This window comes from Chinchilla lanigera, unplaced genomic scaffold (genome assembly GCF_000276665.1).
Source record: "Chinchilla lanigera isolate Chin_1 unplaced genomic scaffold, ChiLan1.0 scaffold00107, whole genome shotgun sequence".
Lineage (NCBI taxonomy): Eukaryota > Metazoa > Chordata > Mammalia > Rodentia > Chinchillidae > Chinchilla > Chinchilla lanigera.
Window position 1 is genome coordinate 4,165,684 of NW_004955508.1, and position 16,582 is coordinate 4,182,265.

A 16,582-nucleotide genomic window follows, 5' to 3' on the forward strand; every position below is an offset into this window, starting at 1 on the left:
ATAAAGACAAGAGAAAACCTGCAAGAAAATTACAGGGACAGATCACAGAAAAAGGTGGAGAGGGAAGTGAAAACAGGAACGTGTAAGCACACTGTGAAGGTCAGTGGGTGTATGTGGAGGGTCTTATGAAGTTAAAAAATGTTGCAGGGGGATGTTCCAGCAACTAAGATACGAATCTTTGCACATGTTACTCCCCTGTATCAAAAATTCAGCAAAAAGCACAAAGAAAACCATGCATGAAACCACACTTGCAGCATTAATAAAGAACAAAGAATATCACAAATGTAAGTATACCTGTAAAGTTGAGAAATCAACAATAAATTCCACAAAACTACCACTGAAGCTTTGTTTCTGTAAGTCAGAAGCCAGGGCTCACTGGTGTTTCCAGAGTGCTGGATTCTGTAACACTCAGTCTGGAATATATAAAATGAAAACAAAGAAAGAAAAAGTAAAGGAAGAAGAGGCCTGTGTACCCAGAGCCTGACAGATGACACAGCAGGTGAGCGAGCTCCTTCTCTCATGGTTTCAGTAAAGACTACTAGAGAGCGTGGGAATCTAGCCTGCCAGCAAAAATAAGGCTCTCTTCCCTCTACAGCCAGGACAGAGCCAAAGAAGGCTGAATGAGTGGGCAGCCAGATCTGCCTACCTTACAGGGGTAACCAGGCTTCCAAGCCACGGTGTCAGAGGAGCCACACGGGGAACAGTGATGAGACCCCTTCCCCTTTTTGGCTAGTGCAGTCCAAGTGAGGGCCAGCAGAAAGCCTGAACTCCCATTTTCCAGTAACAAGGAACCCTCTCACCCCTCCCTTACAGATGTCAATCCAGGGTGCGTCAGGGACTTAGCCTTCTACCTCTACTTGACAACAAATGAGCGCGCACTTCCCGCTCTGCCTCCTCCAGAACAAGTTAAGAGGCAGGTGCTTAAAACAGGAGATTTAAGTAAGATCCACTGTCCTACAACATAGAAATAAAAATGTCCAGAATGTGTCTCAGCTTATATAAGGTTACAGACCAATAAAGTCAATGTAAACTGAAAATATCTTAAATTGAAAATGCATGTGAGGCTGGGCGTAGTGGTGCACGCCTGGGATCCCAGCACTCAGGAGGCTGAGGAAGGAGGATTGCTGTGAGTTTGAGGCCAGTCTGGGTGACAAAGTAAGCTGAAAGCCAGCCAGAACTTCAGAGTGAAACCCTATCTCAAAACAAACAAACAAAAATGCATGTGATATACTTAACCTATTAAAGAGCATAGCATGGCTACACTAAGTATCAGTTGTTTACCCTGTGATAATATGGCTAACATCAAAGTATCATATTGTGTATCACTAGCCCAGGAAAAGATCAAAACTCGAAGTACAGTTTCTAATGAATGTGTATCCTTTAGTACCATTATTAGGGTACAAAATTATTAAACCATTAAGTAGGAACTCTCTGTAATTGAAAAGTCACATCATACCAACAACCAAAATATCCTCAATCTAAATGAGAAGGCAAGAGATGCTAATGCCAAGAGGATATGAATGTTGGAATTATCTAATGAGAACTGGATCTTATTTATTACTCTTTCAGTTTCTTTCAGGGAGATGATACAATGTTTACACATGTGAGTCTAATTTATTTCACTGATGAGTATAGTCTCTAATTGCATCCATTTACCTATAAAAGGGAAAGAAACTGCTCAAAAGGAAAGAACTGGGATGAGGGAATGGAGGAAAGGAGGGAGGGAAAATATATATATACACATACAAGACAGCTAAGATAATTGTACTACTAATTTCTGTTAGTTCATTGAAAGGAACAGTTAATGCTTATATTGTTTGATCAGTTTTGCATGCCTATATCTGGTAATCTGAGCAACTACTTTGAAGATATACAATATCCAATATAACAACCACTGTTAATTTCCTATCATTTTGTCTTGAAATTCTGTATTGTTTCTACTGGTTTTTAAAATTTTCTTTAAAATAAAAAAAAAAATGCAAGGACTGGAAAGTAGTCAACCTAAAAACATTCAATGAACAATTATGAACAAATGAAAAAATAGTTTCATCAAAATAACCAAATCTCAACAAAGAAGTAATAGATATAAAGGTGAATCAAATGTAAATTTTAGAACTTCAGAATACAACTAAAATTAAAGCTTCAACAGATGGGTTCAACAGAAAAATACCGGACAGAGGCAATAATCAGTGAACTTGAAAACAGAAAAACAGAAATTACATTGCAAAAACCCCAAACACAGGAAGGCAACTTGGAGCAGAAGCCCAACAGATGAACTCTAGTATCGGCAGATGCACCATCTTGGAAAAAGAACTAAGAAGTAGCAGCAGCAGGACTGCTGTGCTCAGCACCTAGTGTAGCAGCTACTGCCCAATGTCCACTTCTCTGATCTCTCTTTCCATGGGGAGACAGCCCAGTGAGCAAGGTATTTACAGGAGAGGGCCTCCTCGGATTAGAGCATTAAGGAAGGAACAGGCCAGGGAATCACTCAGAGGGGAATGACCCTCAGTGAAGCTGAGGGACAGAAAGGAACAAAGGCAGGGCCTAAATAGACAGGGACCTGGAACCAGGCTCTGGGTGATCTATGGGACAACGAATCTCAGGAGCCAGCAGGAGCTGTGACTGGTGGGATCAGGAGGTGGAGGAAAGACACTGGAGCAGTGCCAGAGTGGGTACTCTGCCACTCTTCTCCCAAACTCTGCACCCACGTGGTATCCCGCCTGCTGTCCATCCTCTAAATGCCACAGAGGGCTTGGCACCTGTGCTGGATCCATCCCACTGCCCACCAGAAGCGGCTGGGTCTGGGTGCCCATGTGAGGTCCCTCCCATTGGCTCCCGAACAACTGAATTCCACAGAGAAGGCCCTCCTCCACAGACCCTTAAACACCCCTGAATCTGCAGGCTGGAGAAGGACTGCTTGAGAGGGATGCATAGTTTGGTGTGGACAGAATGCTGGAGAGGAGCACAAGAGTCAGAAGGTATTGCACAGAACACTCACCTGGAGAAGCACAGAGAGAGCAGATGTAAGCAGCTATACAATCACCATGGAGGGAAGGGCACAGATAGAGGAAGCCCCTCCGAAGATCAGCAGAAGACAGGCTTCTTGACAGGTCCAGTTGTGCCCACCCCAGCAAAAAGAAGGCACTCTTCGCTCTCAGCGCCAGGACAGTGTCAAAGAAGGCTGAGCAAGTGGGAAGCCTCTGATACAACTGATCATAGGAAGATAGAAGCAAAAACCTCAGGCTAGTCAGGCCCACAGGGACACATGTAAAATCTAACAGCCCTGTCTACAGGCTCAGGCTTCCTGGATCCCCAAGGCCCTTCACTAACTGACAGGCAAGAGAACAAATGTAGGAATGAAACCAGTTCAAGCACCATTCTCCCAGCCACAAGCACGGAGGACAGGAGTCCAGCCTTCACAGCTGCTTCAAGGCAAGGTCTTGCCATTTCTGACCTAAGGGAGAAGAGCATACTGGTCAAATTCAGATTTAAGTATAAACAGGAATGTGGAGACTCTGTATTATGTCTTTGTGTGTGTGTGTTCTTCTTTTTTTTTTTTCCTCTCATTTAATATACATACGAGGTGTTCATATATGCAAAATGGAAAATAAGAGTTAACTGATGATTTAGCTTAGGTAGTGTCTTCCATGGTCATGTAAAGTTGATCCTCACCGGAACTGTGTATAAAGGTTAGGGTTTGAATCTGGAACATCCCTCCAAACACTCACATGTTCAGAGGCCATTTTCAGAAGGTGACGGATCATGGGGGTTAATTCACTGATGAATCCACAGCTCACGCTGCAGTCAGGAGGCAGGGCCTGGGCAGGGGGAGGTGGGCCCCTAGAGACACGTCTGGGCAGGATGCATCTCCCTCCCCACAGCCGCCCTGCTCTGCTTCCTGGCTACCGCAACTACAGCAGCTTTCCTCCACCAGGGCCTTCTACTGCTCGTTCCTACCTGGGAGTCAGGGGCCATGGATCGAGAATGTGAGCCGAAGTAAACCTGTCCTCTGACTTGTGGGTGTTAAGCATTCAGTCCCAGTGATGAGAAAGTGACTAAGAGAGGAGGATTCAAACACCAGCTTTCTATTAGCATATTAACACATTTATGCCAGAGCTTGCAATGTTTTGAATTTCTGCTTGAAATTTATGTGTTACCAGAGAAATTCAAGGAACAAGAATTTAAAGAAAAAAAATTTTATTACGTTCCATTGTTGTGTGCTGTTCCAAAAACATAACACCAGGTATAAAAGTGGCAACTGGCTATGACTTCCTGGTAGCTTCCCACAATCTCCAATTATATTTTCCATTCTTCTCTTCCTTTTCTCTATCCCTGCAAATGATCTCTCAAACTCCCTCTCCTCCACTTCAGACATAAAAATGGTATCACAAAAGCCCTAGTTATATCATGACCAAGCCAGTGTCTTCCCAGGGATGCAAGCATGGTTTAACACATGCAAATCAATAAAAATATTCCAAATAAACAGAAGTAAGGATAAAAATCGTAATATCTCAATAAATGCAGGAAAGAAAAAAGAGCAAAGCAGAAGACACATTATAATTTTAGATTTTAAGTTATACTTCAAAGCTATAGTAACAAGAACAGCACAATGTTGGTACAAAAATAGACATAGTGACCACTGGAATAGAACTAAAGATATAAGGAACAACTCCATGTACCTTCAGTCATCTGGTTTTAGACAAAGGGGCCAAAAAAACAGGTGGAGAAAAGACAGCCTCTTTCACAAATGATGCTGGGAAAACTAGTTATCTATATGCACAAAAACAAATCTAGATCCACATCTCTCACCCTGTACCAAATCAAATTGAAATATGTAAGAGATAACAGAATCACTGAATCTGCTAGAAGAATAAATAGGTAAAACTCTTGAAGGACACAGGCACAGGGAAGGATTTTCTGACATTCAATGGCACAAAAATATGAAGAATCAACACAAGCGATTTTATCAAATTTAAAAGTTTATGCACAGCAAATGAAAACAACAGAACGAAGAGACAACACACAAAATGAGAGAACATTTTTGCCAGCTACTCCTCAGACAGAGAACTGGTACCTAGAATATTTATAAAGAAGTACTCCCCACCAATAAAAGACCCAATCAAATATGAGCAACTGAAATGGACAGACACTTCTCAAAGAGGAGGTATAGGGCCGGGGACATAGCTCAGCAGCACAAGTGCCTGCCTGGCAAGCGTAAGGTCCTGAGTTTCATTCCTAGTTCAAAAAAAAGAAATATAAATAGCAAAAGAGCATGAAAAACTGTTCAGCATTTTTGGCTATGAAAGAAATATAAATCAAAACAACACAGATTCTCTTATACCAGTAACAATGGGTATCAAGGACTCAAAACAACAAATGCTGATAAGGTTTTAGGAAAAGGAATACTTTTACATTGTTGATAGAAATCAATATAGAGATTCCTTAAGAAACTAAAAATAAAAATTCCATTTACCCAGCTCTATCTCTTCTGGGTATCTTCCCCAAAGAGTTAAGGTCATATTACAGTGATACATGCATACCCACATTTATGGCAGCACAATTCACAAAAGTTATAAAAAGCCTATATGCCCATCAACAGATGACTGGATAAAGAAAATATAACACATATATAAAATGAAATACTAGTGAGCCCTAAATGAGGATAAACTGGAGTCATTTGTAGGAAAACGGATTGGTCTTGAGACCACACTGCTAAGTGAAACAAACTAGACACAGACATAAATATCTCATGGTTTCTCTTATATGAAAAACTCAAAATACAAATAAACAGCAAAATAAAAGAGAAATGGTAGGAAACAAGAAGACAGATCTTGTGGAGATGAGAAGGGAAAGTGGGAGATGGAAGATCAGAAAGGGAAGATCAGAGAGGGAAGAAGGGGAAGTAAAAACGATCGAGTTGCAGTAAGTATATGTACCCAGTCCCCAGGATGAATTAATTAATATGTATGGCAAAGATATACTAACAACAAAATAAAAAATAAGTTATGGATGTATAATACCTAAAGCAACCACTGAAAAAAATCTACACAAAGAGATACCCTATATACTACATATAGATAGAATGGGATTCTAAAAAGATGCTCAAATAACCTGCTGGAACAAGAGAACAGGGAATACACAGCAAACAACAGTAAAATGGCAGGCTTAACCTTCACATCTCACTAACTGCATTAAAAGTAAATGCAAAATGTCACCAAATAGAAGACAGAGATGGGCAAAAATTATTTTTAAAAAGTGACTCAAATATACTGTCTGCAAAAAACTACACAAAAGAGAAAGAAATCTGAAAAGGTCAAGTATTTTAAGATTCCATTCATGCAACATTCTTGAAGTGACAAAATTATAGATATGAGGACAAATGCGAGGCCACCGCAAGTTAAGTATGACAGTGGAGAGAGGGAGTCGACTATAACGGGAGTGGGTGGGGCATCTTTACTGTGACAGGGTGATTGTGCATACTGACTGTAGCAGTGGCTATACAAATCCACATATGTACTAAGTGATACATAACTGTGTACAAACAATGTACCAATGTAAATTTCTTGGTTCTGATTTTGGGCTGTAGTCATGTAACTATTGTGGGAAGCTGACTGAAGGGTTCACCATACCTCAATGTACTATATTTATTATCTAAAATTATCTCAAAAATTAAGCAGTTTAAAAACAAGCTGCTAAAGTTCAAGTCCAGAGTCCAAAACTTCTAATTTAACCAATCTGTGAACCAGTTTTGTCATTTATAAAATGACAATACAGTACCTACCAAATTATGGCCAAAAAAATATGTAAGAAGAGAATGAACTACTGATACACAACAATATGGATGAGTCTAAAAAGCACTATTCTGCTGTGAAGCCAGACACAAAAGACTATGTATCATATGATTCTGGTCAAATGACATTTTGGAAAAGGCAAAAACTGAAAGGACAGAAATCAGACTGGCTGCCTAGAGCTGGATGTGGGAAGAGGCAACTGAATCACACCTTTGAGTAATACACTGTGGTATAATTTTAAATTTGAAATCATGCTAGTTTTGAATACATATTCAAAAATAAAATTAAACCAGTAACAATGACAGAGAGCTAAAATGGAATGTACACAAAACCAGGGCAACTTATTTCAAATGAGTATCATAATCAACAGAAGCAGGGGAAGGAATACTGGAAGAAGGCCTAATCCAAATAAATTCATTATAAGCTCAAGCCCAGACTGGGGGGCGAGAGGAGCTGCAAACAAATCTTGAATTATTGTAGGCAAACTAAATAGAAAAACATTGAAAATAAAATAGTACCTCGCCCATATCATTCAAAAAATGCCAATACTATGAAAGACAAAGGCTAAAAACGATTTCAAGTTAAGGGAGATTAAACTTCCTGAATTTGGTAATTAAACTGGAGTTAAAAAGAACATCCTTGTTCTTATGTAATATACACTGATTAAGGAAAAAGGATATAATATACATAACTTCTTTCAAGGTTTTCATAAAAATTAAGTAACATTATTTGTAGTATTAGATATGTATATGTTAACATACAGAGAAACTGCCTTAAAAGACGGGATTTTCACAATTAGGGGAATGAATCTAGAGCAACAGTAGGAGAACAATATTCATTCTCCTTTGGCTTGAGGTATGTGGGTATGACAGAAGAATACAGCCTCCATTGAGAGGGCTATAACTACTTCAAAATCTCAGCAGATACTCAGTTATCAACTGAGGCAAAGACAGAGAAAGTATCGAAGATGAAAGTTATCTGTTCAGGTGTTGATAATCCAAAGCAAGGATTTGGAGGGAAGAGAGGAAGTAGGAGACGCAGCTTAAACAGGAGACTTCCAGAAATCAGAAAATTAGCATGCAGGTGATAAAAAATGAACTAAGTGCACAAAAGGGAAAAAAGAATCCAAAGTATGTGGGAATCAATACAGGTAATCACAAAGCAGCATTTAGTTCCAGCTCTACAATTTCTAAAGCTCTGTTTTGTGTTCCTAGTGAACCTTCTCTGGAAAGCCTTCCAAGTCTCCACTGCCAGGCAGATATTCTAATGCCTATGAAGTGTATTATTCAGCCCACATTCAATAAAAGTTGGTTAAACAAGTTTATTACTCACCATAACCTGTCTAGATTAGATATGAGAAAAATAAATTGGCTATCAACTTTTGGTTTCTTTTCTTTCTCTGTATATTTTTTGTGGTACCGGAAATGGAGTCCAGGGCGGCACACGTGCAAGCTGGGAAAGCACTCTGTCACAGAGCTACATCTCCAGCCCAGAGTTTCACTTCTGGACTAAGTTTCTGAAGTATTTAAAATAAGGCACTGGTTACAGAACACATTCCTAGTAATTTTGGTAACGGAAATACGCTTACTGTACAACGAGCTGCTGGCACACAGTTCCATTCTCCGTTATCAGTTCATTCAGCTTTAATTCAAGGTGAACTTTACCCTACAACAACAAAGAAATTACAGGCTGAGTAGTCTATTCTGCTGAGAAAATATTAATTAAATGTATTTTTAAAAATGGTACCATATTTAATTGTCCACTGACCACTTGAACACGGCTTTACCCATAATAAGTCCTTGCTAAATGACCAACAATCAATAATTAGATCAAAGTTCTGAAAGACCAGAAAACAGTCAAATTCCTGTATCAAACGTGGTATTCAAATTAAAGAATGTCATGCTTGGCTTGAAAAACTTACATACCTCAATTACAGATTAAAAAGAAAAATTAACACATGTTTAGAAAATTTTAAATAAAATTTATTTATTTATTTGTTTGTTTTTTTCCGGTACCGGGAATTGAACTCACGACCTTACGCTTGCCAGGCAGGCGCTGTGCCACTGAGCTAAATTCTCAGCCCCAATAATAAAATTTAATTATAATCTATAAGACTCTTTTTAGAAAAGACAAACCAGCAATAAGGATAGAGGCAGTATCATTTAAAAGCAAAGAAATTATACAAATTAAACAATAAAATTAAATTAAGCCTTTAAGATCCAATTTGTCAATATTTTTATCAACTAGTCAAAATTTATGTGATATTTAGTATGTTTTAAGAGGCCCTGAGGAGTTTGTAGGAACCTACAGATGTCTAAGTCACAGTCACTACTTATCAGAAGCATACAAGCTAGTATGGAAAGATGATAAACAAAAATAATAACATAAGGCCAAGAGTACCTCTTGTAATGTAATGGAGGGTCTATCCAGTAATGGAGAGTTGGGAATAAAATAAAGGAGTATTTTGTTAAATTGCCATTAATAGGTGGATTTAAAAAAAAAGTTTAAAGCAATTCAAGTTGTCAATTTCACAAGAAACAAATGTTTAGGAACAATGCAGTCTAGACCTCGTTATCTCTTCCTTTCTACTGGTGAGCAATTCTAAACTGGTTAAAAATTCATACTAGATTACCTCCACCCAGCTGACGAGACAAATTCCCACGGTGCAAGTGGAAACTTCAGGGGTGTGATGTCAGGGACTGATGTATGAGTGATTTCATCAGAGGTAGAAAAGTTTATTATTTAGTCACTATTCCTCTTCAGAACAACCTCATCAGCCATTCTTTCAGAAGTTCTAACCTGAATTACCCTCACTATTTTATCAGAGCTTGTCATACAAGAATGAATCTAAGGTCCACCTGCTACAAAGTTCAGGTTGAGAGACATAGTAAATGAGGAGCAATAAATACTGATGGATCTTAATATAGAAGTCTGTATGTGAGAGTTAAGTTTATCCGTGGTAGTAAAATTAGTAATTAGGTGGAGCTGGAACTAAATTGAGTAAATCTTCTGCTAAAAATCTAGGCATGAATATTCTTAAAATTATATATAATTTATAAAACAGATCTTCTGTTATTCCTACATTTAATATTCATAAACTCTACTGTTCCAGAGTGACTTTGAAGGTTCATGACACATAGTAATTTGTAAAATCACTCAACTATAATCTTAAGTCACGTTTGCTGTCATTCCAGCACGTGTGCATTACTTGGCTAGCAAGGGAACTTGGCCAACGGCACGAACATGTACATCTCAAAGCAGTTTTACTATTTTAAGATGCATTTTATCATAGAAACTGTGTTAACAAAGCACTCTCAACTGTCTCTCGGGAAATGTCTAGGATCTATTCTATTTCTAAAATAGTAAAAACCATTAAAGTAGAGTAGAAAAGAGAAAAGTATCATCACTTCATTTACAACAAAGTCATAGTGCTGTCAAGTCTCAAGGGAAAAAAGAAGGTCTCTAATGGGATTCTACAGAAATCATTATCACTGAGTCAGAGCCTACCTAATACATTCACTGCTCTCACTGACTGTAAACAAAACATTCCTTTGGTAGTAAGTCAGTAATAACACAAATGTGCATTAAGTTGGCCAAGAAAAGAATGGGGACAGCACAGACACACACAGAACACTTGCCACTAGGGTGGAACACTAAAATTAAAGGGCTTGTGAGCTAAAGAAATTATAACGTCTATCCTATAAAACACTACCTCACTGCACGTTTTAATATGGAAGTATGATACTTAGTAAATAAACAAGTTACAAAATAGGATGTATAATGTCAATTTGTAAAACAAAACACACATACACACAATACAAGATCATCTACCCAAATAATGAAGTTACATTTGGTAGAATTTGAGAAGATTTCCCTTTTTGCTTTAGAATTTCAAAGCATTACTACCAATACTGCTATTATTTTCAAAGTGTCTACTACTGTATTGCTTTTAGAAAAGAAAAATGAATGGAAGTTTAAAATTATTTGGCACAGGGGCTGGGGGTTTAGCTCAGCGGCAAAAGCGCCTGCCTGGCATGCGCAAGGTCGTGAGTTCGGTTCCCGATACCGGAGAAAAACCAAAATAAATAAATAAATAAATAAAAATAAAATAAAATTATTTGGCACAGGGGCTGGGGATTTAGCTCAGTGGCACAGCGCCTGCCTGGCAAATGCAACGTCATGAGTTCGATTCCTTGTATCAGAAAAAAAAAAAACGAAACAAACAAAAATTATTTGGTACTGTTTTTTAGCGTCTCACAAGCAAATCTGTGAACATTTGAGAAAAACTCAGTCTTCCTATTTTCACTCAAAATTTCAGTTCTCTTTATTTGTTTTTTTGTTTGTTTGTTTGTTTTCCTTCCGGTACCAAGAATTCAGTTCTCCTTATATCCGACATCATTTTATAGATGTGAGTTGTACCAAAAGAAGTCCTTTTTTTAAAACAACAAAAAAAAGGTCCTTTTTTTTCCCCCTTTGGAGGGGAAGAAGTTTTGAGGTCTAGCCTCCCCTGAGGCCAGGATGGTGGCTAAGTAAACTGTATGGTACCGTTCTGATGGATGAGAAGAAAACAGACGCTGCTGTGGGGGATCATAAACCTTTCCTAAAGGGGAAAAAAAAAAATCAACCAGGCTTGGGATTATTTCCAGTACATTGTATATTTCAAAGGACACTATTCAACATGTCAGAAGCCCAAAACCCACAAAAAAAGAAAGAAAAAAAAGACAAAGGCAGATTTGCAAAGGGTTAAGTGAGCACTAACTTTTTAAAATTTTAACATTTTAACATTTTTAAAAAGTAGAAAACAAAATAAAAAATCAGCAGATAACGGAGAACCATAAAATAAGTCAAACAAAAATTTAAGTGAAAAAAAAAAATAACTGAGATGATGATGTATTTAGATTGGCCGTGGCAAAAAAGAAGCTTGGGAAAATGAGATTGGTCAGTCAGAAATATGCACCATGAGCACAGAAGAGCACAGCAGGCATGTGAGATGCGGTGAAACAGTCTATTATTCATGTGACTGGAATCCCAGGGGACAAAGCCTAGGGCCAGAAGAAAGTAGATGAAGAGATAATTGCTTGGAATTTCCCAAAACTGATCAAAGACATCAAACCACAGATTCAAGAACTTTGAGGAACATACAAGTAGAAAATAAAGAAAATCATGCCCAGGTACAGCATAGTAATACTGCTGAAAACGGAAGATTAAAAAAAAATCCTAAAAGTAACTATAGAAAATACAGACATTACCTGCAAAGACAACTGACTCAGAACTACAGTATGTTTCATGATAAACATGCAATGTGATTTGGTCCACACCCCTTTCTTATCATTCAATCTCCTAAAGGAATTTCAACAGTAAGCTTCATATATATCTCATATATGATATATATGACATATATATCAGATGTTGAAAGGGCAAATATCCGGCAGTGTTGTCTACTTTCAACTTAAAATACTGTAAACCAAATTATTTTTTTCTTTTTCCGTCTTTTTGAGACAGGGTCTTGCTGTGCAGTTCAGGAAGGCCTTGAACTCACTCTGTAGCCCAAGCTGGCCTCGCACTCGCAGTGATCCTCCTGCCTCAACTTCCTGAGTGCTGGGATTATAGGTGTGTGCTACCATACCTGGCAGCCAAATTCTTAAACGGTATTTTCCTATGTGAATTTCATAGCATTGACTGTGTTAGGTTGATATTACATACAATTATAGTATCAGATGAGCTTTGTTATCAAGGAGCATTTTGGGGAACTCACATTACTGACATTGCCTGAAAGTTTAATATATGTATGCTGACTTTATTTCAATTAATTTTACAAATACTTCAGAAAGAACCAGGTATGGTGATGTATACCTGTGATCTCAGCTATTTGGGAGGCTGAGGCAGGAAGATCACAAGTTCAAGGCCAACATGGACAACTTTGTGAGACCCTGCCTCAAAATAGAATGAAAAGCTGGGAAAGCTGCTCAGTGGTACAGTACCTTCCTAGCGGGCCATGGGCTCTGGGTTTGATCTGCAATGTGGGGGTGCAGGGAAAACACCGAAGTATCTCTGGTCATTTAAATTTCACATTATGGGGCCATGCATACAGCTCAGTGGTACAGCACCTGCCTGGCAAGCACAAGGTCCTGAGTTTGAGTCCCAGTACCAATAAGTAAATTTTACATTTCGTATATTCTTAGTATTATATAAAAATACATGCAAATTTTTGTGTTTGGGAAACTCAGATGAATAGAGGTATTTGGACAAAATTCAATGCAAGCACTTAAAATCTAAACATTTTTAAAATCATAAAATACTATACATTAATAACCTTTTCCATATGAAGTATTACTGTTTCAATTGGTAAAATAATTTATGGTTAAAATTTTTAAAACGTATTTCTGACACAAGCACTTGTTTATTTTTTTATTTTTTTTGGTTTTTCTCCGGTACCAGGAACCAAACTCACAACCTTGCGCTTGACAGGCAGGCACTTTGCTGCTGAGCTAAATCCCCAGCCCCGCACTTGTTTATTTTTAAGATTGGGTCTTGTTATTCTACCCAGACTGACCCTGAACTCATTGGCTCAAGTGATCCTCCTGCCCGAGCCTCCCAAGCAGCTGGGATTACAAGTGTATGCCACCATGCCCAGCTGACAAATGTTTTTATAAATAAAAAATATCTTTATAAAACATTTTGGGTATAACAACAGCCTGTCAGATGAAAATAAAATAAAGGTATTATTTAGTATCTCTATTAACAGTAATTCACTACGGAGAAGTGTGTTTTTCTCTTTCAAGAATTTAACATGATCTAGAATCTCATTCCTTTGTTATTTTACATAGTTTTCTTTTTTTTTTTTTTTTTGGCAGTATTGGGCCTTCACACTAAACTGCATCCTCAGTCTTTTTTTATTTTGAGACAGAGTCTCACACAGTTGCTCGGGCTGGTCTCAAATTTGTGAACCTACTGCCTCAGCCTTCCAGGTAGTTGGTATTACAGGCATGTGCCACTGAACTTGATTACAAATGTAAATTTATAAGTGAAATTTTCTTTAAAAAAGCAACCTGTAAGCCAGGCATGGTGGTGTACACCTGTAATCCCAGCACTCGGGAGGCTGAGTCAGAAGGATCATTCCAAGTTCGAGGCCAGTCTGGGCTACAAAGTGAGTTCTAGGCCAGCCTGACTGCGTAGGGAAAGCTTGTCTCAAAAAGACAACAAAAAAAAAACAAAAAAAACCCTGTAATAATGAATTATGCTTTCATATTCATTATGTCTTAATTGAGCATTTAATAAATGATGGGATTATTAGCTATAATCACTGTATTTCTTTTGAAATGATTGCTTAAACAGGTAAAGCAGAGCCCATACTTTAAAAACTGTAAAACAATCAATAACTTAGGCATGATCCAGAAATTCAAGAGAAACTTGTTGGCAAAGACTAAGTAATTGCATTAAAAGGCCATGATTGACATTACATCTGGATTTACTGCTTGAACAAGTTGGATTAGACAAACACCCTTCACTAGTGAAAGCAACAACTTCTTCACATGGGAGATCTGGTTTCATCAGTCTATGTGAAGCACGTTCCTTATCACAGGAATAAAGAAAAACACCTAAAAGTTTTCCTGAGTTTTGGGACCTGATAACTAACAGTATAACTCCAATCACTGAGGCCAAAGGAGGACTGATAGAAGTACTGCCACAGTTTCTACCGACATCACCTGTGTGGAAAAAAAACATAAAGAATGAACACCTGTGAAGTAGAGCGACAACCAGGACCAGAAACGAAAGAAGAGAAGGCTTCAGAATGGAAGGAGTGGTCACCCACATCAAAACCTGCTAGAAGGATAAATAAGAGGAAGACTGAAAAGTGTCTCCTAGGCTTAGTGACACAATGTCACAGGCAAAGTGTCACAGCTGTGACACAAATGTCACACTCCTTGAACTTTCCCTCTGACCCGATTATTGCAGTCTCACAGCAGATTCAAGTGGCTGAGAACAGAATGGTTCAAGCAAAGGAAGGAAAAATTGCAAAATGTATAATTAAACCAAAGAAAAAAGTTTCAGGTAGAAAAATTACTCAGAAACTTTTATTATTAGTATCTCAAACTTTTCAAAAGAAAACTGAAACAACTGTTAACTAACAGCAACAATAAAGTACCTGAGTAATAATTCATGGTAAGAAGTTAAGTTCCTAATTTTCCAACTGTTTTCGTATTAACCCATCTTACTATTTTTGAGATCTTATATTTAGGGCTAAATTACATTTCTGCATGTTATTTCCCTAGAACTCAAAACCAAAAGGAATCCTTCATACTGAGGTTCTCATGTCACAAATGATCCTCAGACAATAATAGTTTAGTGACTATTTTGGGTACAAACGCCAATTAATGATAAAGCTAAGAAATAAAGCATCTCATTCATCTTAGGCAGAGATGCCGATCATTTCTTCCACCCAAGCCCTTTCTTAGCAAAGCTGTAAAGCACTATACAGACTTTTCCCCTAAGTATATCAAATTGGATTTCAGTGGACATCTGACCCCAGTTCAGCCAAATTCTCTAAGTTGTGAGTCAGGTTTTAGATGGTGAGGAGTTTGTATAGTCACACAAATTCAAAGGCCAGTGTAACTTTTTTGTTTTTGGTACCAGGAATTGAAGTTAGGACCTTGCACTTGCCAGGCAGGTGCTGTGTGGCTAAGCTAAATCCCCGGCCCCTAGAGCAGCATTTTTTAGCTGCCAAAAAGAGTGGATTCACAGAGCTGAGGAGAAAAAGAGACAGCAGTCTCATGAGACATACAAAAAATAAGAGATCTTTAAATGTTTTTTCTTTCCCTTTCATTTTGCAAGTGAGTAGTTATTAAAATGACAAAGATATAGAGAAAATATTATTCACTCTGCAAAAAGAAAAGCAAAAGAAAAGAAAACACTAAACAGTAAACACTCAGCGAGCACAATGAGCTTATATAAAACGAATCAGTGGGTCTTGGCTCCCACACGCTTCCTGCACTACTTATTACTGTGCCGAATGGGGGTCTAAAAGTTTAATGATGTAATATATATTTTTCATTCACCATGGCCCCAAATGTAAACGAACTGTTCATGTGTTGGTTAGCCAAAACCACTTTAATGTCTTTTATGGGAAATATCTTTAAAAATAATTTTAACTGATGTGAATTTTTGTAGTCAGAACCTAATTCCCACTACCGATGCAGCTTCTCTGCAAACATCTGGTAACTCTCTTCGTTCACTGGCCACAGCGAAGTTCCTGCAATTACTTTCTCAGGTGCCCTCTAGGAACTTGCTAAGCTCCCACCCTTTTGAGCAGACTTCTGTTCCTGACAGTTACCTTTTACTGTACTTAAGTAATCCTCCTAATCTGTGGAAGGCCTTTTATGACTAAGAGAACAGAGTGGTGAAAGGTAGTAAAGCACTGCAGTTAAGAGACAGAATCAGACAGAGCTCTGCTGGAATCTTGGCCTCCTCCACTTAGTAGGTCCATGGCTCTGGAGAAGTCATTTTAACCTCTGTGACTCCCATCTACCCTATCTCTACCTTCCTCACAATGCTGCTATGAAGATTAACTAAGACAGCATACATTAAGCACTTACTACCGTGCCTGATACACACTGTTACAATTACAAAAGTAACCGCTACTGGTACTAGATTGAGTTCCATCTGTCTTATGGTTTTTCCCTACTGCCTCAATCAACTGATCTTATTTCTTCATGAAAATTCTATAAAATACCTGCAGTTGAACAAAAATTTTAAAACTAGGACAGGCATTAAATCATGATCTACTTTTCCCT

The 16,582-nt window shown here is 38.1% G+C and overlaps 1 protein-coding gene across 1 annotated transcript in view; it reads right to left on the bottom strand.

Annotated features, from left to right (window-relative positions):
• The window catches only part of Rasa2 (RAS p21 protein activator 2), a 102,500-nt gene that overhangs the window by 68,229 nt on the left and 17,689 nt on the right, over positions 1–16,582 (bottom strand). Inside the window, exon 5 of the mRNA XM_013506264.1 lies at positions 8,380–8,456. Coding sequence (XP_013361718.1) covers positions 8,380–8,456 — 77 coding nt within the window. The remainder of the gene's footprint in view (positions 1–8,379; positions 8,457–16,582) is intronic.